The sequence below is a fragment of the Anopheles bellator genome, chromosome 2, assembly GCF_943735745.2.
Source record: "Anopheles bellator chromosome 2, idAnoBellAS_SP24_06.2, whole genome shotgun sequence".
NCBI lineage: Eukaryota > Metazoa > Arthropoda > Insecta > Diptera > Culicidae > Anopheles > Anopheles bellator.
This window is the reverse complement of record NC_071286.1, coordinates 24,556,021-24,579,360: the sequence shown is the minus strand read 5'-3', so window position 1 is coordinate 24,579,360 and position 23,340 is coordinate 24,556,021. Positions and strand designations below refer to the sequence as shown.

General features: G+C 47.1%; 1 protein-coding gene across 1 annotated transcript; it reads left to right on the top strand.

The window, feature by feature from the left end:
• Window positions 1–2,197: 2,197 nt before the first annotated feature.
• Window positions 2,198–10,777, top strand: LOC131212187 (protein CREBRF homolog). The gene is made up of 5 exons (XM_058205954.1): window positions 2,198–4,337; window positions 4,404–4,609; window positions 5,000–5,270; window positions 5,360–5,485; window positions 5,570–10,777. The coding sequence occupies exons 1-5, from the start codon at window positions 2,198–2,200 to the stop codon at window positions 5,671–5,673; spliced, it is 2,847 nt and encodes a 948-aa protein (XP_058061937.1). The 3' UTR covers window positions 5,674–10,777.
• Window positions 10,778–23,340: the final 12,563 nt, after the last annotated feature.

The following is a 23,340-nucleotide window of genomic DNA, read 5'->3' as shown; positions in this document are numbered from 1 at the left end:
GGCTTCTATTTTCGACACACACCCAGTATGGCTTCGCTATGCTCGCCAGCTGGGGCATGACGAATGGTGGGTTCGTTTCGGGCTTTTGCCAGTTAATTCAGCAAAGAACATTCTTCCGAGCGAAAGCCACAAATAAGAGCACGGCCGCTTCAAGAGCAGTGCGCGCTTCAGAGCGTGATCCAGATGTTTAAAATGTTGCATCCGGTAGATGATGGAAAGGGTTCTGATTTTCACTTTCTGAGAACGGAGCCGGATCGGCGCACTGTCTTATTTCCCAAGTTGCTGCAACTCATCAGCAGCTGACAGCGTGGGTCTCTGGTGTATGTCTCTCTGCACAGGACCCTGCACGATTGAACTTGCACGATCGTTGTTTGGCCTGTCTGTTTGTGTTCAATGTATGAGTAAGCGAAATTTGAATGATTCGTGACTTTGAGCAGCAGCAAACTAATGACTCAGGTTGGGAATAGCTACAAGACTGGTAGATTCACTTACAGGATGATGTTACCGTGTGCCGATGTCGATGCTACTGACTCAGCCGCAAGTCGATGTCCTAAGGAAGACCTAATTAAACATGGTATAATTCTCTACGTTGTACTCTATTAAAAGAAAATTTTAAAAAATGTTAAAGTTATGCCATTTCGTCTTTTTACAGACAAGATAGTGCTTGCCAGCCGAAAATGTGTCTCAAAAAACCGAACGGAAAGCCACTCTTCCCTTCTGGTTTTAATGTCAATGTCAGCACCGCGCGAATCGGTCCCTGATTCAAAGTCAAATCGGTCCGACGCAAATGACGGGAGGCCCAAGCGGCGGGGTGGACCCCAGACATTGGAGTGGCGCAAAAATAATGTTTATAAACATTCAACGCATAGCTTGAGGGATGAAACGGAAGCGCGAGAAGGGACAACCCCTAATCTCGGCGCCACAAGAGCCGAGCACGGCAGCCCCCTGCGTCAGACGGGTTATTTTTCTTCTTCCCACTTTTAAATAGCTTCTTACGGGAGCTGAAAGTGCTTCCTCGGCGCGACGTCGTCGTCGCGGACAAACGCGATTAGCAAAGAGTGAGCGGCGGTGGCCCCGGTGTTGTGTTGTGGTTCTATTTTTAGGACCACCGTATGTAGGGCAGCATCATTTGTTTTCCGTACTTTTAACGCGGCTGCCGTCTGTGGAGCAGGTCTCACTAGTCCTGCCCTGCCCCGGTGTCCTGTTGCGCGGGCGCCTTTCCCGTGGCGGTATTAGTTCTCGTTTGTGCCCACCGACAGTTGATTTCGCGAAAGATTTACATTCTTTCCACTTTGCATTGGAGCTTGCCTTCTGCTCGTCGTCACGGGCCAAGAACCGTGCGATACGAAAACAAACTACAACGCATTCCCATTCGAGCGGCCGCTGATCGAAGCGATCCCGTTTTATGATCATCTTCAGGTTCTTCGATTGATCTTCGCCGGAGACTCAGCCGAGAGTTCAGCCGAGAGAACATTTTATTTTCTTTCACCACCAACTCGTACGCATGTCGCTGAAGGTGTTAGTTTTCTTCTCCAAACTCTGTGTCCGTTGCTCACGGAGAAAGGTTGGCAAAAGGCTTAATGGGACACGTGGGCGGACTCGAGCGTCTCTATTTACGGAAGTACGAAAATATCTTACGATTTTGCACGGCTTTCGTGTGTGTGTGTGTGTTTGGGTCGTAAATAAGGTGGTCCTCTGGCTCTGCTCCCCCCCTGGTACTGGCCAGCGTCAAACTTTCGCTTTCACGTTTCTTATTTTTAGCGCTGTCCAATCGGGGCCAAAGTGGCCGACAAAGGTGGAGGAACTCCTTGTTGCTACCATATCCTACGTTTCACTGATTTGCCGGCTGACAATTCGAAAGAATTCAGTAAGAAAACACCTTGGCACGTGTGGTGGGCGTGTAGATGGTCATTGAGCCGTCGACCTTTTATCCGGGTGATTGAGGTTCGTTTGTTAATCCTTTCCTGCTGGGAGGCACTGCTCGGCAAGCATCTTTGTGTACGTACAGTAAAAGTAATCCTTGTTTGAGAAAATGAGATTCTTTCCCGTAGAATTCTGTTGCTCTTCGTGCTCTTTACTAATCTTTGACTCTTTCGCTTCTTCTGATTGCAGATACAGATAACTGATTGAAGAACAACAGCAGCCGAGGCAAGATCCAGCAGCCGTTGGGCGGTTGTTGTTCAGCCGCGGCCGGTGGATGATGAGCAGCTTCGGTGGCTTGCAGAGCGGAGGCGCCTATCATCATTACCAGGAGATCGAGGTTGCCGACGACGGTAGCTTGTTGGCGGTCGTGAAGCAGGAGCAAGACTCGTTCATCCCTTCACCACCGCACAATAACTTTCCGGCCACAATCGGTCATAGCATCCAGCAGCAGCAGCAACAGCAGCAGCTTCAGCAGCATCAGCAGCATCAGCAGCATCACTCAATGATGGACGCACTGAGCAGCAACCCGATGCTGACGACGGCCTCGATGCCGATTCCTCCGCGCAACAACTTGAACCACCAGCGCATGATGATGGGTGGTGGCGGCGGGGGCGGTGGTGGTGTTGGGGGCGTTGGTGGCCCCGTTGGCTCGGATCTGGATTTCGCCGTTGAGATGGAAACGTTCCGTCAGGTTGGCCAGTTACTGCACGATGTTGGGGGTGGTGGTGGCGGCGGCGGCGGTGGTGGTGGTGGACCCGGTGGGTCCATTGCGAACAACGCGGTCGGTGTCGGAGGGATCGTGGGCAGTTTTGCCACCGTGTTGCCGACACAGATAGATACCATCTTCACTATGCAGAGTGGGTGGGAAAACACCATCCTTACATCCGAGGGCATCGACATCGGGACGATCACGGTGCCGATGATGGACTCTTGGAACGTGTCGAACGGAAACGATGGGTCGCTGGGGCAAATAATTTCCCCCTCGTCGACGACGTCTTCTTCAGTGACACAGATTACGGATGGCCAACAGCAGTTGCTGGCGCCAGGAGTCGTGGGACTGCCGGCCTCAGGTCTTGGCGGTGGCCAGCAAATGATGGAAGAGTTTGAGATCTATCCGCTCGACGACTTTGGCGATGGGTTTATGTGCAATGATCTCAACACGATCGATGGTCTGTTTCATGATGATATTACGCTGCTCGGGCAGCCGCTCAGTCAACAATCGCCAAATCTGAGCGGAGACAGCGGTAGCGGCAGTGCCATCATCCTTTCGCCAAGCCTCCCCCAGCAGATCCTTGGCCGCTCCGGAGGTGGGTTGAATCTGTTGGCTGATAATTCGCTCGGGGGCAGCAGCGCCAACAGTAACAGCTTGTCAGGATTCAGCTCGGCAATGCAGCTTTCGAACGATCCGATGGTAACGGCCAGCAGCTTCAATGCGATCAACGTGAGCAACAATCTGCTAGCGTACGACGAGCAGACGCGCAGCTCGACCTCACCGTTCGATCTCTACACGAAGCATGAACCGCACAGTGCCGTCCAGTCGCCGCTCGCGTTCTCGCCGAGCAGCCACGGATCGAGCCCTTCGATCACCGATGGCGGTGGCCTGCTGATGATGGGTGGCGGCGCCGGTGGTACTCTGCAGGCAGCTGGAGCACAGCAACTGCTCCAGCAGCAGCTGCAGAGTACGCTCAACAATAACCATGTGTACGGAAGTGGTCGTCGTAGTGGCGATTCTAGCGGCGGTGGCCCCAGCCCGACCATCAGCGCTGGGAAGCTGATCAAGAACAACACCAATAACAACAACAATGAGTCAATAAAGAACCAAAACATCAGTGGCAGCGTCGGAAGCATGGAACCACAGCAGATGCCCCAGCGGGCGGCCCGGCGCGGTATTAATTTCAGTCGGAACAGTGGCAACGTCGGCCAGGTGCAGCATAATCCGAAGTACTCCACGCTGCAGCAGCTGCTGATGAGCAACACGCCGGAGCTCCGAAGCGGGGGATTTCTGGGCCAGTCCGTGCCGAGCTCCTCTTCCGGGTTGCTGAGCCCCGGAAGCTACTCGGGCCGTCGTTTGCTGCAGGCAGCGGCTGGTGGATCCACGGCGAGCAGCTCGGTTGGTGGCGGTGGTGTTTCGGTTGGGTCAAGTGCTGGCACTTCCGGGCTCGGGACCACTAGCGGTGGTACGGTGATATCGCGCCTTTCTTCGTCCGCTCCAACACACATCTCGGGCTTCGAGCAGATCTGGCAACGGCGTGAACCACGGCCCCACCTGCTGTCAACAGGCAGTCTAGCCGAGGCCGGCTCGACGTCTTCCCTCAGCACCGGAGGTATCCTCAGTCCGGAAGCTCCTGATTATTCACACGACGAGGGCTACTCTGACGATAGCGACCATTACGAAGATTATTCCAGCTGCGAAGGTAAAGTTTGGCAAATCCCTTAGAAAAGAATCGTGTTAATCCAAGCCACGGGGTTCTACTTTTTAGATTCCGACAGCGAGGACACAGGGCGCGTTTCGAGCAGCGTTGGCAGTGGCAGCAAGGCAAAGCGTTATTTCTGGCAGTACAACGTACAGGCCAAGGGACCGAAGGGACAGCGGCTGGTGATCAAAACGCAGGCCGAGGATCCACACGTACTGAACGCGGTCACCGATCCGGTCTTCAGTCCTCACTGCTCCGTGCGTGGCATCAAGGTTAGTAATGGCTAGCTTTTGCCGTGTGTTACATTATTTGCTTTGAAAGATAATATACGAACGGGGGATGCTTTACCGTTCGATGGTTAGGGCAGGAGTACCAAGAAGAGCACCGTTTTTTGTGCTTAATGGTTCAAACAACAAGTATGCAATTTTACAGTTGATTGATTGAGCTAGTTTCTGTAAATACTAACTTCGTAGTAAAGGCACGCAGCTTGTATTGTCTTTTTATCACAATCCTTCTTCTGAAAGCCGCGATCAATCTGAATTAACGTTTTTAAAATGGTACATTTCTTTTCCCTCTCTCTCTTTCGTAAATTTGATGTTCGTTTCGAACGGATGCGGTATGCGGATGTATAATGTATGCGTTTTTTTGATAATCTTCTTAAGAATCTACGCTTACAGCATAGCGGCAAGGCGCGGAAGGGCGACGGTAACGATCTGACACCGAACCCGCGTAAACTGCACAACATTGGTAAGGAGCTGGACAAGCTGGGCCGCGTCATCAACGACATGAAGCCGGTAAGTGAGCTGCCGTTTAATGCGCGCCCAAAGACACGCAAAGAAAAGAACAAGCTGGCGTCCCGAGCCTGTCGGTTGAAGAAGAAGGCACAGCACGAGGCGAACAAAATCAAGCTTTACGGGCTGGAAACGGAACACAGTGAGTATCATCGGATGGTGTGTGAGCTCCTCCATGCTTCACCGTGTATCGACAGTTGTCTAAACCCGTGGATTGGTTCACTTTTGCAGAACGCCTGATGAACGGTATCTTTCAATTGAAGCAAATTTTGGTGGGCAAGTACAACAAAACGATAACGATCGACGATGCGGAAGAGTACAAACAGCAGCTGGACGGATTGGTGCAAACCTCATCGAGTAAGTAATCAGCGCTCTTTCCTTAGACTTTCAAAGTAGACTGTATTAATGACCGACACGGTCGATTTCCTTGTTCACTAATAGAAATCAAGATTGCTGGCAACTCGACCGAATTCGTGAACAAAATGCTCGAAAATATTCGGGCCGGCAACAACATTAGCATCGACACGGTGCTGGAGACCTTCTAAGAGAACACAACTGTGACGACAAAAGTGTTGCATAAGGTGGGGAGCGGGGAGAGAAGGGTTCGAAGTTAACCGACAAGAAGGACGTGTATAAATGGGGAGGGCTTTGGACACAAGACGCTCTTGTATGAATCAAACTGAGACTGTAAGTTTTTGTAAGGATGCAGCGATGGATTTGCCACGTGAACCCCACCAAGAATGAGTCATTTGACAACTGCTTACGGCAAATACCATATGACGCACGGTCATACCATGAAGCATTACAATACACAGCACAGTGGGTTTCGGTTTAACATTGCCGAAAAGTTTGAAATTGAAACGTATCACGATAAGAACACGGGGCGAGCGAAAGGAAGTGAAAATGCTTACAATTTTTAATATTAAAAGATAATTAGTGTCGGCGAGAAGAGTGAGAATGCCACCACAGAGACGCCGCAAGATGGTGCGAGTGAAGCGGAATATCGGGCTTCGTCTCGAGGTCCCGCCTGGCGGTGTTTGGGTGATTTTTGATATTCGATGTAATGTATGTGCGCAAAAATTGCCACAAAGAAAGATATACGTATATAGTACGGTAGGTTATCTTATATTTGAATTTCATATACCGCTTAGTACTACTCTCCTACTCAGGCACCTTGTGTATGTGCAAATACGATGGTAAAATCAAACGTTTACCAAAACCTACCTTCTGCTGTCTTGAATAGTGTAGTCTTTGTGTTTTCCATTGTCACAATCTCTGTCTAATCAAGCGTTGGAAATACTTGTACATAAACTGATCAACTCCAATAAGGTTGCCTACCATAGCAGGTAGAGTAACCACACACTTTCGCACGCTTTTCCAACCGTATAGTTGCACCCTCAAACATCCTCTTTTCAAAACAAACAAACAAACAAATAAAAGCTACACACGGCGCTGTGTGTGTGGCTTGATTGGTGATCGGTATAACCAATTTGCTGGTAAAGCACAACGGACTGAGATTTGAGGGCCCAGGCGTCAAACGTCGGCCATACTGTAGAAACAAAACGGAAGAGAAACACAAGCAAAGGAAACTTTAAATTCGTGCCACACATCCATCCAGTTGACCAAATGCGAGGCAAAACTGCGAAACAAAACAAAGCAAAGCAAAGCAAATGAAATGATGCTCAGGTTGTAACAAGTACATTTGAAATGAAACAAACGATGAATGGAGATATATAAGGTTTTTTCTTATGGATTTTCGTTTTTTCTTCAATTCGTGTCAACACAGTTTGTAAAACTGTGAAAAAGAACCGCGGTTCCAGTCATGGGTAATCGGTTGCCCGAGAAGCGCGTGCCACGAGACGTGATTCCTACGTTACTCTCCTGGTGATCCCATCGCGGAAACAGGACACTGGCAAGTTCAACACAGCCCTGCGTATAAAGATATATATACACACATCGATAACCATTGATACTGATAACGTATGTACCTAAAGCCACGCTGAAACAGACTAAACATTTTCAATACTTTAAGTTTATACTTGTACGCCTAGTGGTAGTAGTAGTTTTAAGCAAACGAATGCGACGTAACCCCTCGGCAAGAGAGAATCCCCGGCAGGAAAGAGCTCTAGAGTATAGGAATTGTGTGAACAGTGGAAGTTTGAAACATTAGACTCTAGGAATGCGTTAGTATGTAATCATCTACTTTTTCTCGTTTTGCTCTACCATTTTTATACTTCACTGTACTTGTTCTGTCCCTTCAGCAGAGAGGTCGAGGTCCAGTGCTAAGGGGGAGAACCAACATTGAATGGCCCTGCAAGGCTCTGCATGATGAAACAATATTTTCTCTCCATTTTATCACTTTATAATACGTAGTTGATAGTTGTTTAAGAACATTGCAGAATCAAGAATATTACGCTATTTCTTCGAACGTGATTGATGCGTTGGTCGTTCGTGGCGTCGTACGTTGAGAGCGAGAGAAAAGGCCATGGTTAAGAAACGGGTTCGTTGAGGTATTGATTGTTTCCGCTTAGAGTTTTTGTTCTCTGTGTCTGTTGCTTCAGTTTTATTTTCTATATCTTCCTAGTGGCCACCATATCGTAATGGCACATCCATCGCGTATCGAGTGAAACGGTTTTTTTTACATGGAAATGAAACAATTAGGATTTACAGCTTAACAAATGCATGGAGGTACCGTTTGTTTGTTCTGGTTATCTTAGGTACTGGTTCCGGGTGTAACGTTGACGAGTATCCTGGAGCGATCGAGGAAAAAACGGGAAAGAAGACCCCAAGAATTACTACTATTTCCCGGGACCAGGGATATCGAAAAGTGTTAACGGACAGATATGGAAGGGCCGGGCAGAGTTTTTTTAAGCTGGGTGCGGGATAGTTCCCGCCATAAGGTAGAAAGCGCGTCGTTGGTAGGAAAATCAGATGCAATTTCTATTCATTCGTCCGTTTTGTTTGAACTCGTTTGTATCTGTTGTAGTATTTTACAGTTTCGTTTTTACTTAAACCTTTTTTTGCACTTTCCGAACACCCTTGTTGTGGAAGCAATAGTGCGGAATGTGAATGCCATAGTTCTGTAAATTACAGAGAGTCGAGGCAAGAAAGTGAACAATCAAGGGAGAGAGAGCGAGAATGGGCGAGAGCGCGAAGAGACGAAAGTGGCGAAGAAAAGCAAAAGGAGGAAGGCGAAAGACTACACCAATGGTCATTGTGTCTTCTTTCACCGCGGTTATACCCAATTCCTGATCGCCTGCTGCCAAACTGCATTTACTGGGCGCCACTACTGCTGGGCCCGGGCGAGGTGGTCATGGTGATACGGGTCATCCCAAGAGAGACAGATGTGAGAAGGGTGTTCAGCCGCTGCAAACCAACGCCGCGCGGTGGTCGTACCTACAGGTCCACGCACGCGTTCGTAGAGTGCAATGCACGAGCACGGACTGTGCAATTTCCGTACCGATGTTTTTTGTACCCCTTTTGGAGAAAGCCACAGCAGTAAGCAGAGTAACTACAAAGCTGATGAAATAATCTGTGATTTTCGTTTATATAATAATACTGAGTGTTGTTACCTTCTATTTTTGCTACTTTTACGGGAGCGTTTACTATTTTTTTCAGCTAGAGGTTTGAAATATTTGAGGTGTTATTTGTTTAAGATTTTTCTTTTCTCCAAATTACCATTATATTACTTCCACGAGCGTGTGTATCGTTAAACATATTTCAAATTTTCTCCTATGTTTGTCTAAAACAGTTAAATTCAGTTTATCTTTCAGTCTAAAACAATTTTGTTTTTGAAAATGGAAAGAAGAATCGATCGAGTAAAAGCGGATGATGGGTTCGGTTTTTCTTAGGTTATAGCGAGCGAGCGAGCTTTCCGGTAGCGACACGAACTCTGCAGGTGATAATAATGCTTCTTGCTTAATCCACCCACCTTGTGGAATTGCGTTCCCAGTTTCTCTTGTTTTTGTTTTGAAATTCACATTTTCAATCGAAAGAAATTTGTCGTAGGATTAGGAATGTAGCTTGTTAAGCGTTGGTTAGGCCTGTAGAATAAGTTTTCTCTTTCGAAAAGCAAACAAACGAGGAATGTAAAAGGAACGAGGAATTAAAATCGAATGAAATGAATTTTCCTATTGATCTTTTCTTAATTAGACGTTTAACGAAGGGCGGTCTCGTCGTGCGTGGAAAGCGTGTCGACCAGTACCGGTCTAGATAGTTGTTTACGATGCGCAAGCAGATCGGGAGGGATCGAGATCAGCAAAACGCGAAGGTTTATGTTATGGCATCGTAACGTAATGTTTGTTGAACGTTATTATTACTTTCCCTTTGGCATATTTCAATATATTACGTTGAAAATCGTGAACTTCTTCATCCATCAATCGTGTGTGTGGGTATAATTTTAATCCTCAAAATATTCGCTTCGTTTGCTCTAGCCGGGTTGGAGAAGTAAATTGAGCTGCTATAATAATGTTCCTAAATTCACACAAAACACGTACCGGCAAACAAGAAAGCACAGGAAAACATTGGAAAGCTACAAAATCTACCGTACAATATATTTGAATCATACCTGAAAGAATGCAGATCCGGGCGGAAGTTAGTAGAAACAACCGTGCGAGTGACTCTGTATCGAAACGAAATGTACAAACGATGTCAAAACAGGCAACGGCTCTATCGGGTCGATCCAAGCGTTGTCTGCAGGAATTTCCGGTACCTGTTGTAACGTCAGAGGCGCATAATATACTGATTAGTTTTGTTTTGCCCTTTTCATTCGGCACTTTTAGTGTCCGTTCGGTGCAGGATGCGAAAAGAAGCTTCTCAAAGGGCTTAAAGTGAAGAAGTAAGTGTATTGGCCCGGCCGTTTCTACTACCTCATCATATCTGAAACGAACAAAGGACAAACGAACATGAATCGTGTTTCGGACAATGGAACCCCCATTCATTCATCTAACGGAGGGTCTTCACTTGACCCATTGGTTGCAGGTTTCGAGCGAGCAGTGTTAGTTTCTGTTCCGTAGCACCATACTACAAAGAAGCACCAAACATACACAACGAAAAGGTAACCTTTTCGAACCAAAGTCGCCCCAAATTGAAGCTAAATTTGATACGAAGTCCCAATGATATAATGACAGTGTGTAAAGTACGAAATTCAGCAACTGTAAAATAAGAAACAGCCTAGTTTCGGTGGAAAGCAGGAATCGTATCTCACTCGTGGAACGGTGGCGAAGAAAGGTATTACGAACAAAGTAAATGAGTATATTTTTTATAGAAACACTTTTTTCCAAACCCAGAACCGCCGCGCGAGTGTCTCTGGTATGAATAGTGACGCACTCTTCTACACGTTAGGCACAAGTGCGATTAACGGCACAGAAAAGAACGGAACGGAACAGCGACCAACCGTGCTGAAAAGCTCAGGCCAATCGGCCATGAACCATGGTTCATTCTAGGATTCGTAGTTCTCCATGTTTTGACTCAAAGGCGAACCATTATTAACACAACAAGTACAGAATCCAGGGTGTGAAAGGGCAAACAAAATGAAACACATATAAAGATGACACTACAAACTGTAATAGCTGTGCTTATGGTGGATTAAACACAATAAAACTTTTATCTGAAATGCAGTAATCGATAATAAAGGAACTAAAAACCGTATGTAAAGCCGAATGCTTCGTTGAGTGTTTTTTATTAAAATTATGTTTCTAATTGAGAAATATCTGTGTTCAAAACGAGATTTCACATTTTGTTATGTAACTTGTTTTATTTAACGTATCAAACATGCTAATTATCTTGCAGAGGCGAAGAAACCATGACTCCACGCGTTTCGGGGAACATAATTTAAGGAAGAGAAATGGAAAAAGTATATTCCTTGAGTAGGTTTGTTTATTGGATGAGTTTAAAGATTCTGATTTCGAGGATATGTCCTAGCTACATAAAATTTTACAACTTTCTGTTGTGATTCCCAAAAACCAAGATTTTCGAATAGCCAAAGGATAATGTGTTTTGGAAAACCATATCCTTCCGAGAGGTTTTTGTATTAAACGGATTTTCATGTTCGAATGTAGGCATATTGGTTCACAGGTACATAATATCCTTGGACCATCTTCATGTTACAATCATACCCAAAATCTACAATACTTCAGATTTTTGGTAGGATATTCGAATAGCTAAAGGATAATGTGTCTGGGAAAACCCGAATATCCTTCGAATTGGTTTGTGTATTGATAGGACTTAAAAGTCCGTATATTGTGGGCATATTGTGTCCCAGCTACATAATATCCTTCGGCCATCCTCATGTTACAATCATTCCCAAAATCTACAATTGTTGAGATTTTTGATAGGATATTCGAATAACTAAAGGATAATGTGTCTCGGAAAACCCGAATATCCTTCGAATTGGTTTGTGTATTGAATGGACTTAAAAGTCCGAATATTGTGGACATAGTGTGTCCCAGCTACCTAATATCCTTCAGCCATCCTCATGTTACAATCATTCCCAAAATCTACAATAGTTGAGATTTTTGGTAGGATATTCGAATAGCTAAAGGATAATGTGTCTCAGAAAACCCGAATATCCTTCGAATTGGTTTGTGTATTCAATGGACTTAAAAGTCCGAATATTGTGGGCATATTGGATCCCAGCTACCTAACATCCTTCAGCCATCCTCATGTTACAATCGTTCCCAAAATCTACAATACTTCAGATGTTTAGTAGTATATTCGAATAGCTGAAGGATACTGTGTCTTGGAAAACCCGAATATCCTTCGAATTGGTTTGTTTATTAAATGAACTTAAAAGTCCGAATATTGTGAACATAGTGTGTCCCAGCTACGCAGTATCCTTCGACCATCTTCATGTTATACTCATTCCCAAAATCTACAATTGTTGAGATTTTTGGTAGGATATTCGAATAGCTAAAGGATGATGTGTCTGGGAAAACCCGAATATTCGTCGAATTGGTTTGTTTATTAAATGAACTTAAAAGTCCGTATATTGTGAACATAGTGTGTCCCAGCTACACAGTATCCTTCGACCATCTTCATGTTATACTCATTCCCAAAATCTACAATTGTTGAGATTTTTGGTAGGATATTCGAATAGCTAAAGGATAATGTGTCTCGGAAAACCCGAATATCCTTCGAATTGGTTTGTTTATTAAATGAACTTAAAAGTCCGAATATTGTGGACATAGTGTGTCCCAGCTACCTAACATCATTCAGCCATCCTCATGTTACAATCATTCCCAAAATCTACAATACTTCAAATGTTTGGTAGTATATTCGAAAAGCTAAAGGATAATGTGTCTCGGAAAACCCGAATATCCTTCGAATTGGTTTGTGTATTGAATGGACTTAAAAGTCCGAATATTGTGGACATAGTGTGTCCCAGCTACCTAATATCCTTCGGCCATCTTCATGTTATACTCATTCCCAAAATCTACAATTGTTGAGATTTTTGGTAGGATATTCGAATAGCTAAAGGATAATGTGTCTCAGAAAACCCGAATATCCTTCGAATTGGTTTGTGTATTGAATGGACTTAAAAGTCCGAATATTGTGGGCATATTGGGTCCCAGCTACCTAACATCCTTCGATCATCCTCATGTTACAACGATTCCCAAAATTGGCAATGTTCAAGGGTTTCATTAGGATATTTGGAAAATTTTCCTTCGATTAGGTTCATGTAACAATGTAACAATGTAACACATATAAATGTTGTCTCGAAATTATATCCTTGTATGGCTCCTGCTAGAAAGATTCCCAAAACTAACAGCCAGGCGTGCAGCTCAAGGAAAATGGAAACTGTTTTCAAAATAATGTTGCCACATTGATGCCATAACTGTGAGATAACTGTAATGACACTGTAATTTCACACAGTTCCGAAAAAAATTGTTTTAAAATTATTCACGATCCACAGATTCTTGGCCTTAAATAGATAGGATCAGATACAATTTATATAATTTTTACAATTACGTTCGAATCATAATCGTTACATTTATTTCTGGTAAGAAAACCATTTTACTTCCTTGGAAGCGCAGGTATCATCGACTTTATATTGATATATTGTCTCCTATGCAGATATGCTGGGCCAGCCACTCGTATAGAATCCATTTATGCCGCCTTTTAAACCAGTTTTGTCGCAACCAGTTTTTTGTTGAGGAAGATAGTTGTTCAATCATCATTCATTTGTCCAGGGTTGGTAAAGAATACTTCAGGAACATAAGAGTAAATCACTACAGTACATATTTTATTTTTATTAATATTTATGCATCGGGTCACAATCTGCAGGGACTGGAAGCATGGTTTCTGATTGCGTTCTATTTCGAATTGAAATACCCACCACCAGATGATAGTAATTTTATTGAATCGTAAAGAGTAAAATCTCTTTTCAGAGTTTCTTCGTAGTGGCGTTTAAAGGCATCGCATTTATTTTAAAACTCTTCCGGTCGAAACGTGAAAACTCTTTCCATTGCTGGTAGAGGCGTTCAAAGACTGTGTGCCACATGAAAGACTGAAATGACTTCAAAAAGTCGTTCAAAGAGCCATTCGCTTAATTTACGAAAGCTTCTTACCCATTACTCAGCTCACCGTAGGGCGACAATGAGACATTCGGACAGTAATACTAGCGCACGTGTCTTTGCTGGTTAGCTTCACGTTGCTGCAAGGCTGCCGTCGTGTTTGTGTTGTCCTTTTGATGGTTTGGATTATCAGCTGACAGGGAGGGATAGTTTCATTAATTCAAACAGTGTTGGAACTATAATTTATTTGCCTTCAAAGATTAAAAAAAGTTTCAAATTAATCAAAAAGTGTGTAGCGCGCAACGGGAAGAGCCATTCACAAAACGGACGGTTCGAAAAGGTCTTTAATCGAGGCATCTCTCGGAAACCGCTCACAACGGAAAAAAAAACCTTTGGTCAGCTTGCAGATAGCCTTTCGACTAAAGCTCCATTCATCGCCGGACCATGTTCCAATCCTGTCTCGCCGGTCGCCTCTCATCGGGTACGTGGAAAAATGTGCCGAGATTTTTCAACACCCCCGGCTCACTCCCACGCGATCGACGAATAGAGCAAACGAATACGAATGAAATTGGAAGAAAGGGGCAGCGAAAAAGAAGAAATAACAGCGCCGCCCTGGCGATGCAAAATATGGTGTCGGATTTTAATGGATTTGTTTGTTCTGGGAGCGGAAATGAAAATTGCTCTTCCGACTGGCGCCAGGGAACCGACGCCCACGCACACAGAGACACGACAGACACGTACGGCCAGTGAAGTGCAATATGGTGGCGCAAGGTGTGCATTGGCCACCGGCGGCATTAGGACGACGCAGCCCAGCTGGCCGGGACGTGACGGAGCATAAGCCGGCTCCGGAACCGACAGTTCAACCGGACCGGACATCCGGTTGGCCAGCCGGCTGCTGAGCACCGAAAGCAGTGAGTCGATGGAAGCGAAAAGGAACTAGGAAACCCTTCCGGAAGCCCGCTGCTGTCGCTGGTATTCTTATCCGAGGTATTAGATCCGAGGAGAGACAAACAGATAGCCGTCCGCTGGGCCGTTGGGTGACCAGTTAAACATTGGCGACCGTGTGACGAATCGGAAGTGGGTGAACGCTGGGATAAAAACAGAAAAAATCCACCACCAGCAAAGAAACGGTGAACACTGCACCAAACACTCAATTAACCAAATGGCCCTTGGGCGGCGTGCGGTAGGCGACAGGATCCTCGATTGACCGGTGGCCTCTCTGGGTCAGTAGTTGCCCGGTATTTATAGCCACTCGAATTCCCCCATTCCGTGTCCGCGTCGGTTGTGCTGCGGTGTCAGGTAAGTACCGTGGAGCCGAGTCGAGTATGATTTGTTCGCCTAAACGTGTGACACCTTTCCGCCATTTTGCGATTCGATCGACTTAAAATTCTGCGGCGGAAACAATGTCCTTTAACACAATGTTATTCCCGTAGGTTTGTGTTGGTTACGGCTGTCATCGTCGTGATGTAATTGGCACAGGACGCTTCGAGTGGCAGGTTTAGCAGAGGACTCGGTGTGCTTGATCGATCGCTAATCGCAATTTCTGCACAAAAACATGCACACGGAGAGACACAGTCGCTGAAAAAGTCCCCCGATGGAAGTCGATAAATCGGACAGTCTGATTGATTTTTGCGGCTTACTGTCCGCCGGTGCCGTTTGGTCGACGTTTTCGGCAAATCAATCGTAGCCTGGAGGTGTCAACATGCTGTCGTCTAGTAGCCTGCGGCATGCCCGATGAGAGATTGTTTAATCAGAACTTGACCGTGATTAACCTGTCTTCGTGTGGTACTGGAATGGTCGATGAAAATGGATTGGTTTTTCCTTCCGGATGCTGATTCACCATTTCCAACGTTTATATTGAGTGTCACGAACGAGCCGAATGAAATTAAGTAAGATTTAGGTCACAGCGTGCCTAATAATGGTTGAAGTTGTAGTTGAAGGTAGGCAACTTTGATGGATGACATTTGATTTCTGTTTTACGAAAAAGCAAAACTGGCATTAAGATTATGCATATTTGTTGTAAAGTTGTCAGGTTACTAACAAAAATGTGATTCAAGTATTGAGGTTCAATCGTTAAATATGCCGATGCAACTTATGGGAACCAATTCCGATTCATAGTCTTCAAACGACTCTGGTGTGGTGGGAAGAATGAGATTTGGCACCTGGTTGCCTTCCGCCGTTGAGCAACGATCGGTATGGCCCCGGGGCGGCCATCAGATGGCCATTATTGACCACGGGACCGGGAGAGTGGGACCGAGCGGAACATAAATCCACGGGACAACCCCCAACCCTCCGACCAGAGTGTTTATTGCCGTGCCTTCCGAGGCTCACTTTTGCATCGCAAATAAAAGCGTCCATCATTAGCTTTGGCACGGAACGGCATGGAAGCCACGAACGGCGTACAACGAAGGCAGGCGGCATGTGGGAAAAATGGAAATGGCAAATGTGAGCGGAAAACAGACGGTTGTAAGCACGGTCTGGGGTTGCGCTTGGAAATGGGTCCGGTGGGAAAAATAATATGTTTGTTTATGCTGGAAATGAGGGAAAAACTACGGTTCCACGTGGAACTTCCAACTTCACCGTACCAGAGACTGTGCTCAGGCCGGATGTCGGATCGTTTGCCCTTTTCGGGCTGCCTTTGGCTTAATGGGCTTACGGGTGCAGTGGGCAGAAAAGCTCCTGCAGCATGGTTTACAGTTGCAGGAAAATCGGAAAAACTGCGATTATCGACGCCCGGAAGAGTGGCTCACCGCCACAACAGTGGCGTAAATGTAAATAGACCTGGAAGTAAACAGTTGTCTGTCAAAAACTGTGTTGGAGTTCAAAAATAGGAAATTGAAACAAATTTAATTATTCAAAATTGTTGTCAATTTGTGCCATACTTGGTAGGATAAAGCATATGTTTAAACAATTCGGTTCGAACGCAGACCGTGATCCAAAACACGCAGGTTTTTGGAACAAAAACACCAATCGCCGGCCTTACGAACATGGCTTTACACGTGTGAGTAATTAATTGAGGTGTTAACACGCTCGTTTTACAAACATAGCGGGGCTTCATGATAAAGCCAGAAAACGGGATACAAAATCGGAACTTATCGTGCTTAATTCTGCTTACCAGCCGGGATCGATAGGTTCGGTTCGGCCCTTCATGAGCCTGGAGTTTCGGTAGGCTTTACGCTACGTAACTGTGAGTAGTGCAGACATTACGTAGTAATCATTAGTGGAGGAAATGAAAATGAGCCGAAGCAAAATGAAGGAAACTAGTAATGAAACATTATCGACAGACTCGAACATTTTGAAAGGGAAGACTAAAGCGTTAAAAGTACAACCACGGCCAGACCACACCGTAATCGTTTAATTATGTGTTGGGAGTCGATTTTTAATTCCAATTTCGAACAAAAGTGTCGGAAAAAGCTGCGAAATGATCCTATGCGGGGATTCATTTCTCGGCCTCCGTTTGAAGTCCATGGCGTCATTATCGGGCGATCGGTAGAATCGGCATTTTTGCCAATCAGCCCCCCCCCGAGAAGGGTTTCCCGCCAACTGCTAAAGCAACTGTTTTAACACCGTTCCCGGTTTGGCTTTGTTTGGTCCGCCATCACTCCCCTTTCCCGGGAAAAACTTTGGGCTGCGCTTCCGGGACGTACCGGACAATACTAACAAGCTTGTAATTGAGTTCCAGCTCCAGGTGCTGGTGCACACTGGCAGCAGCAGCGGCGGAAGTTCTGTTTTATTGTGCCTGTGCGGTCACAGCGTGGCGGGTGAAATTGTAAACTTTCGTTCTACCCACAAAAAAGTGGCTATAGTTTGGTCAGGGGCAGATTACTTGGGGCTGCCCCAATCTGCGCCACCGTAGGAATCCATACTATCCCACGGACGGTTCGGTTCATTGTGCCCTCCGGTAGCCTGTAGCTTGCCGGAGCACAGTTTTGTGAACGGATTGAGGGTTCCTTTTTTCCGGTACTTCGGATGGACGTTGATTGTGTAGATGGCGGACCCTGAGGCGGACGTGAGTTGCACGTCCTTGCGCCGTGGTCCACTGTGGTCAGCTGACTGCGGGCCGGCGGCGAAGCGAAATCACGGCTAATGGTGGTTCGTGCTCGGGCTGCTCGGGCCGCTCGGGCCCATCCGGAGGCTACCGATCAAGGTAAGGATTCGCATCCGCAGGAAGGATTTGACGTTCGACTGGTCAGCGGCCGGGCGTTATGATGGCTTTGAAGGGGGGCTGAGCTAAGCTTGGTCTTGGGGTGTTTACTTTTCGAAGGACGAAACTTCGATGGCTGACGACCCCGTTTCAGGTCCGGTAGAGGGTTGAACCTTTAATCGTGTGCCATGTGTGAGCGTATTGATGTGAGGAGCTTTAAAAGGAAGGAAATTAAAATAATTTCAACGGTTTCATGCAGGACGTTTTAGTGACAGCCATTTTCCCAAGGGGATATGCAACAAATATTACGATGGAGATGATCTTGGGCATTAAAGGTTTTCTTTTTTTAAGAACAGAAACCACCATCACATGCCATTAAACTCCTAAAAGTAGAGACTAATAAACTGCTGCCTCGGGCAGGTGTTTGAGGCGTTGTCCTAGTTTCGTGCCATAACCGCAGCACCGTAATTAAAGTCCGTAATATCAAACATTCCTCCAAGCATCCCGCTTGAGTGTCATTAAAGTGCCGCATCCACATCAAGAAGCGGCGGGTCGGGCTAACAGTTGAAAGTGAACAACTCGACAGCAGACGCCTTCGCCTTGTAATGCATTGACTGTAGTCAATGGAGAAGACAACGGACAACGCCAAGCTCGAGAGCGGCAAACGGTAGCCGAATTATTTATGCACATGCACTCGGTCCCGCGCCAGGACGAGAAGGACGATTTTATGCGTCGCAACAGTGCCAGACACCGCTGATGGGGTCCGTGGAGTGTTTGGCTTGATGTGCGAACGGTCTGAGGCTCTCGCGGTCCAGTCAGGAGACATTGTTTCGCCAGACAAACCTTGCCTTGTCTGTCCCGTTCATTTGAGATTCTCCTACTCCCAGGGAGCTGCTCCCTTTTCGGTGGCAGCGCTCTTCGTGTTGGATTAATTTCTTCGCTTGCAGTAAAGTGTTGGCCAAAGCATCGCTTGGCCCGTCTTTGTGGTTTAATGAAAGTTTATGTCGCACCGTAAAACTAATTTCAACGAGCGCATTCGCAAATCGTTCGCGATGCTGGGCCACCGTGCCACCGGCACCGCTAATGGATTGTCTGAACATCTTTACTTGCTCATAAAATCATGACGCCGCGAGGCCAGAACGCTGTACTGTGTTCGCTCAACGGAACAATTAACTTTTCGCCACTGCACTCCGCAAAGCAAAAGCTAGTTTTTGTTTTTATTGTCTGAAGTTGGGCAAAAATTAAATCATGTTTCGGTTCGGGTCCTTTTTTTCATCGAGAAGAACAAAGACTTTCCCGCAGCCGAAGCATCGAGCATCGGCATTAACGAGTCGGCTTTGGGGCGCGTAACCAGACTTTGTCATCCGACCGCCGGTTGGAACCGATATCCCGCGAAAGAGTCCGACTAGGAATAGTGTGGGCAGAAATAAAAGAACGAATCCAGCGTTTCAATTCCGTTCCGTCGCATAACTTTCGTTGTCACGAACGCCATGGCCAGAATGAAGCATGAGCCAGAGCTTTACAATTTAATCACGTACCTAGCGCCAGGAGCAAGTGTTTAAATGGTACTTTTGCCGTAGTTTGCGCGCCGCGGCCAAACCGTGGACCCGGGCTGGCGAGGGCATTAGGCGGGGAATAACAACCAAATCAGGAAGACGGTACCAGGATCCGTGCCCCGCCACTGACGGCGTCCACTCACGAACGTGTGCAAGGGATGGGAATGAAAAAAATATTCAAACTTCTAAGGCGGTTAGCACGAGGTCTCTGTTTTACAACGGTGCATCGCGCGGCGCACGACGAACGGACAGCCAGGGTTCCGTCCGGACTTCCCGAAGAAACGGGGAAAGTTTTGCGATCGCGCGACATGTAGTTCGCCCGATGGGCTGGACCTGAGCCGGAAACTTTGCTGCTGCCCCCCCGCACAGGGACGAGGTGCGAATGAGTTTTTCGTGAGCACCGTTTTTATGTGCCGTACGTGGACCCGTAAAAATGGGGCGCCCCATTCCAAGGTGCGGCCGGACGCCGCATTTGGTGAAAATTTTAGGAAAGCAATCGCCATTCAATTGTATCAGTGTGGGCGATTTTACATAATACTCACAACGCGGGGCAACGTTTGAATCGCTTTCGGCCAAATAACGAAGTTGGTCCGAAGGGCTGTGGCTGAGGGTTTTCTGTGGACACATTGGATAAAAAATTTAATTTAATGTTTCGAATAAATTCACTTCTTTTACTTGCACGAAACGGGTTTATGGCTTGGGAGCCAGACATTTATTTAATCGTATTTGCAAACACTTTGCAGATTCATGTTATAGGTGCTGCAGCTGTTAGCTACACACGTTTACTGTAACATCCGTCGTTTACTGTGATTGTTAAATATGGAAAATAGAAGGACATATTTTCATTGGCTCAGCAGCGGGTTGAACTTTCAATTGCTTGTGAGGCAATGGAAGTAGGCATTGGATGGTTACTAGCACTTGGGATGGGGATGATGATTTGTGATGATTATTGGAACAAAATTATTTCAAAACAGTGAAGAGAAAGTGAGGTACAGAGCTTGGTGTAGCTCCACAAATCTTTCCTAAACTATTCCCTTACGGCCTAGGGATGATTGGGAGCATTGGTTTGCATGTCAAAACATTTTTGTGCACTTTTTACTGTCGCTCAGGGAACGATTCTTGAATCGGTTATTGAACCGGTTCCATTACTCGAACCTCTTAGGGATCGGTTCTAAACCAAGCCGGAATCGGTTCTGGATTATTCCTCAACGCGATTCAGTTCTTATTTTAATTGAGCCCACCTTAATTTCTACAGCAATTACTACGAATGTAAAATTACATGTTTTGAGTAAGGGCGATCTTTGAAGGACATTCATTTTGCATTACCACACACTGTCTGCCGTCCAGCGCCAGCGCCCATTTTGTTCGACATTGTTCATTGCTCCACCGAAAAGGGGTTACATCGGCGTGGCGTGTTGCCATTTTTCACGGACTCTAGATTTTTAACCATCCACCTGCTGTTAATTGACGAACGTGCGCAGAATGAACGGGCCACAAGCGTGAAACAATGAATGGCTAGGCACAATAATCAGCGCCGCGGACGTGCCGGGCACACGATACTTGGCCACCGACCGTTTTGTCATTTTATGACATAAATTAGTATGCAACTCGGTGTGGTCGGGTCGGGTCGGGTGGTGGTCGTGACCGTGTGAGGAACACTCCCGCCATCCTTCCGAATGGAGCGCTTTTCCAAAAGTGCAACGGGTGCCCATCCAAACTCGGGCCGGCGCTCCGGGTTGGCAATGATTTGCAGCGCATAAACGGTAGCGTCATAAAATTGATCACCGTGAAGTACGTGCTGGCCGTGTTTTGGGCCGCCACAAAATGTGCACCCAGCGACATGCCACCGCACCGTGGTCGCATCCCTTCGGCCGCCATTCGTTTACTTTCGGGCTGCAACAAGGCCCCCTGGCAACGGGCACGGCTGGCCGAGTTCGAGGCACGTCCGGTCCGGCCCGAGAACCAAGCTGGCAAAAATGGTTTCTACCGCAAAAGTAAAACAAATAAACACAGCCCACGGTTGGCGCTTAAACGCACCGGGGTAAGACCATCTGTCAATGCAGAAACAATAACCACTGCATTAGTGGCCATTAGCTCGCGGTGTGCGCCAGCCGGCCCAACCGGAGGAGCCTCTGTTCCGCTCGTTCATAATTTTTGAGCTCTACGTTGGCCGCGCCCGTGTGTGGGTGTGCAGGCGGGTGTGCAGAATGCGCTGCTGATCCCTCTGGTCAACCGGTTCGGTTTGTTGGTTTTTGTCAGGTCCACCGAGCGCTAGGTCCGAGCGCCCGGAAGCGTAAGCACGGCAACTGTTGCTCGCCGTGCTTGGCCATGACCGAAGCTAACTTGGGTTTTGACCTCCGCCCTTGCACCGCCCGGAATTACCGGAAGGACACCATTGGGGGCCGTGGCGAGTGTGGGTGACTGCAGCTTTTGCACTTTACAGTGAAGACCGCAGGGCCGTGTCCGGCAGGTTCTCCACTAGCTTCGGTGTGCCTGGGCCGGAGCGAAATTGGATAGAAAATGTGGAGTGTTTTTCCGAGCAACTTTTTCACGGACTTTTGTGAACAACACTTTACTGGCCAAGAAACTTTGTATCGGAAACGACAATAATTGTTCTAATATTTTCGCCTGCATTAGTCAAAGCAATCGAGTCGCAGTAGGCGTCTAGTAACTTTAATTGTTTAACAAAATGCTACGAAGAGCGCGGCGCTCCATACGTTTAGGTCGAGGCGACCCCAAGGATTGAAGCATCATCATGCTGCCCTCATTGTGGTTGTTTCGATTACCCCGCAAGGCACTTCATATTTGGGACTGAAGTTTGAAAAGTTTAGGATCTCGCTTTTGCTCCCCCCCCTAGGTAGTACATTAGCTCGATGAAGGTTCGTAGCAAAGTCCGGGTCCGGCACCAGTACCGTCCGTCAACTGCTGCGACGAAAGCACGCTCAGCAGCGTCTATGAAGACCGATCGGCCTGGAGCTCCATACCGGGCCGACCGAGAGGCCCTCTGCAATTTTGTTTGAGGTGAACAAGCTCAAAAAATGGTCTCCAAATTCCTGGCAGGTCCAGGTGAGTGTGTGCAAAAACGAACCACAAAACACCGCGTGCTCCGTGCAGTGGGCCGGAAATGGATTTGGCCACGGATTCTAATCCCGTTCTCGGAGCGAAATTGCGAACGCATTACGGCCATAGAGAGGCCCCACCCGACACCGGCACGGGCTGCATACTAAACGGACCGAACGCGGTCCGTCCCCCGGGAGCGGAGCTATTATAAAATTAAATGAATGGCTTCCACCCGACGCTAGGCAAAAAACGGACCCCAAAGGACGCTGTGCTGTATGAACCGATTCCTCTTGTAGCCGGAAGCCAAACCGGTACCGGCTCATAACGGGTGTTGCGGTGTGTGGTTTCGGTATCGCGATCGGGCCTTCGAATGCCAAGCGGGCCAGCGGCTCAAACGGAAGCTCAAAAATATGTGCGCTCCATGAGCCGGAGCCACGGATCAAAAGAAATCCACACACGCGCCCACCAGGCTGCTAATGGTTCCTGCCGCGTTCTAAGGGCAGGATGGCGAAAGGATCGTATGTGTTTCGCGCCGAAACCGGTACACTTTCGAGCTGGCCCTAAACTTTCCCATTCGATGTCCGCTCGGAGGAGAGGGAAAATATGGCTGCCCGTACCTGCGGAAAAGCCGAAAAATTAGGTGATAAACTGACGAAGGTCGACCGTAATGGCGGCGTCTGTCGTTCGCAGTGGCCGTTTTTTTTCCCGAAACCCCATGAGCCGGTGGGGGGGGGGGCGGGGGGGGGGGGCGGTTTTCCGGAGCCATCTTCAAGCCACGCAAGCCTTCGTGCATGTGGCCCCGGCCGGTGTGGCCGGGAAACTTGCTGACTCAATTAAATCCCATTTCCGAAGATGAACGGCCAGGTATCGTTAGCTAAATGGGCTGCAGATGTGGCTGATGGCGTGCCACTGCTAATCGCCCGGCTTAGAATGCTCGGG

Excerpts from the sequence above, each read along its gene's own strand:
- LOC131212187 (XM_058205954.1), top strand. The coding sequence starts at position 2,198 with ATGATGAGCAGCTTCGGTGGCTTGCAGAGCGGAGGCGCCTATCATCAT. Across the intron at positions 4,610-4,999 it reads GCTCCGTGCGTGGCATCAAG|AATCTACGCTTACAGCATAG; the intron begins GTTAGTAATGGC and ends AATCTTCTTAAG. Across the intron at positions 5,271-5,359 it reads CGGGCTGGAAACGGAACACA|AACGCCTGATGAACGGTATC; the intron begins GTGAGTATCATC and ends TCACTTTTGCAG.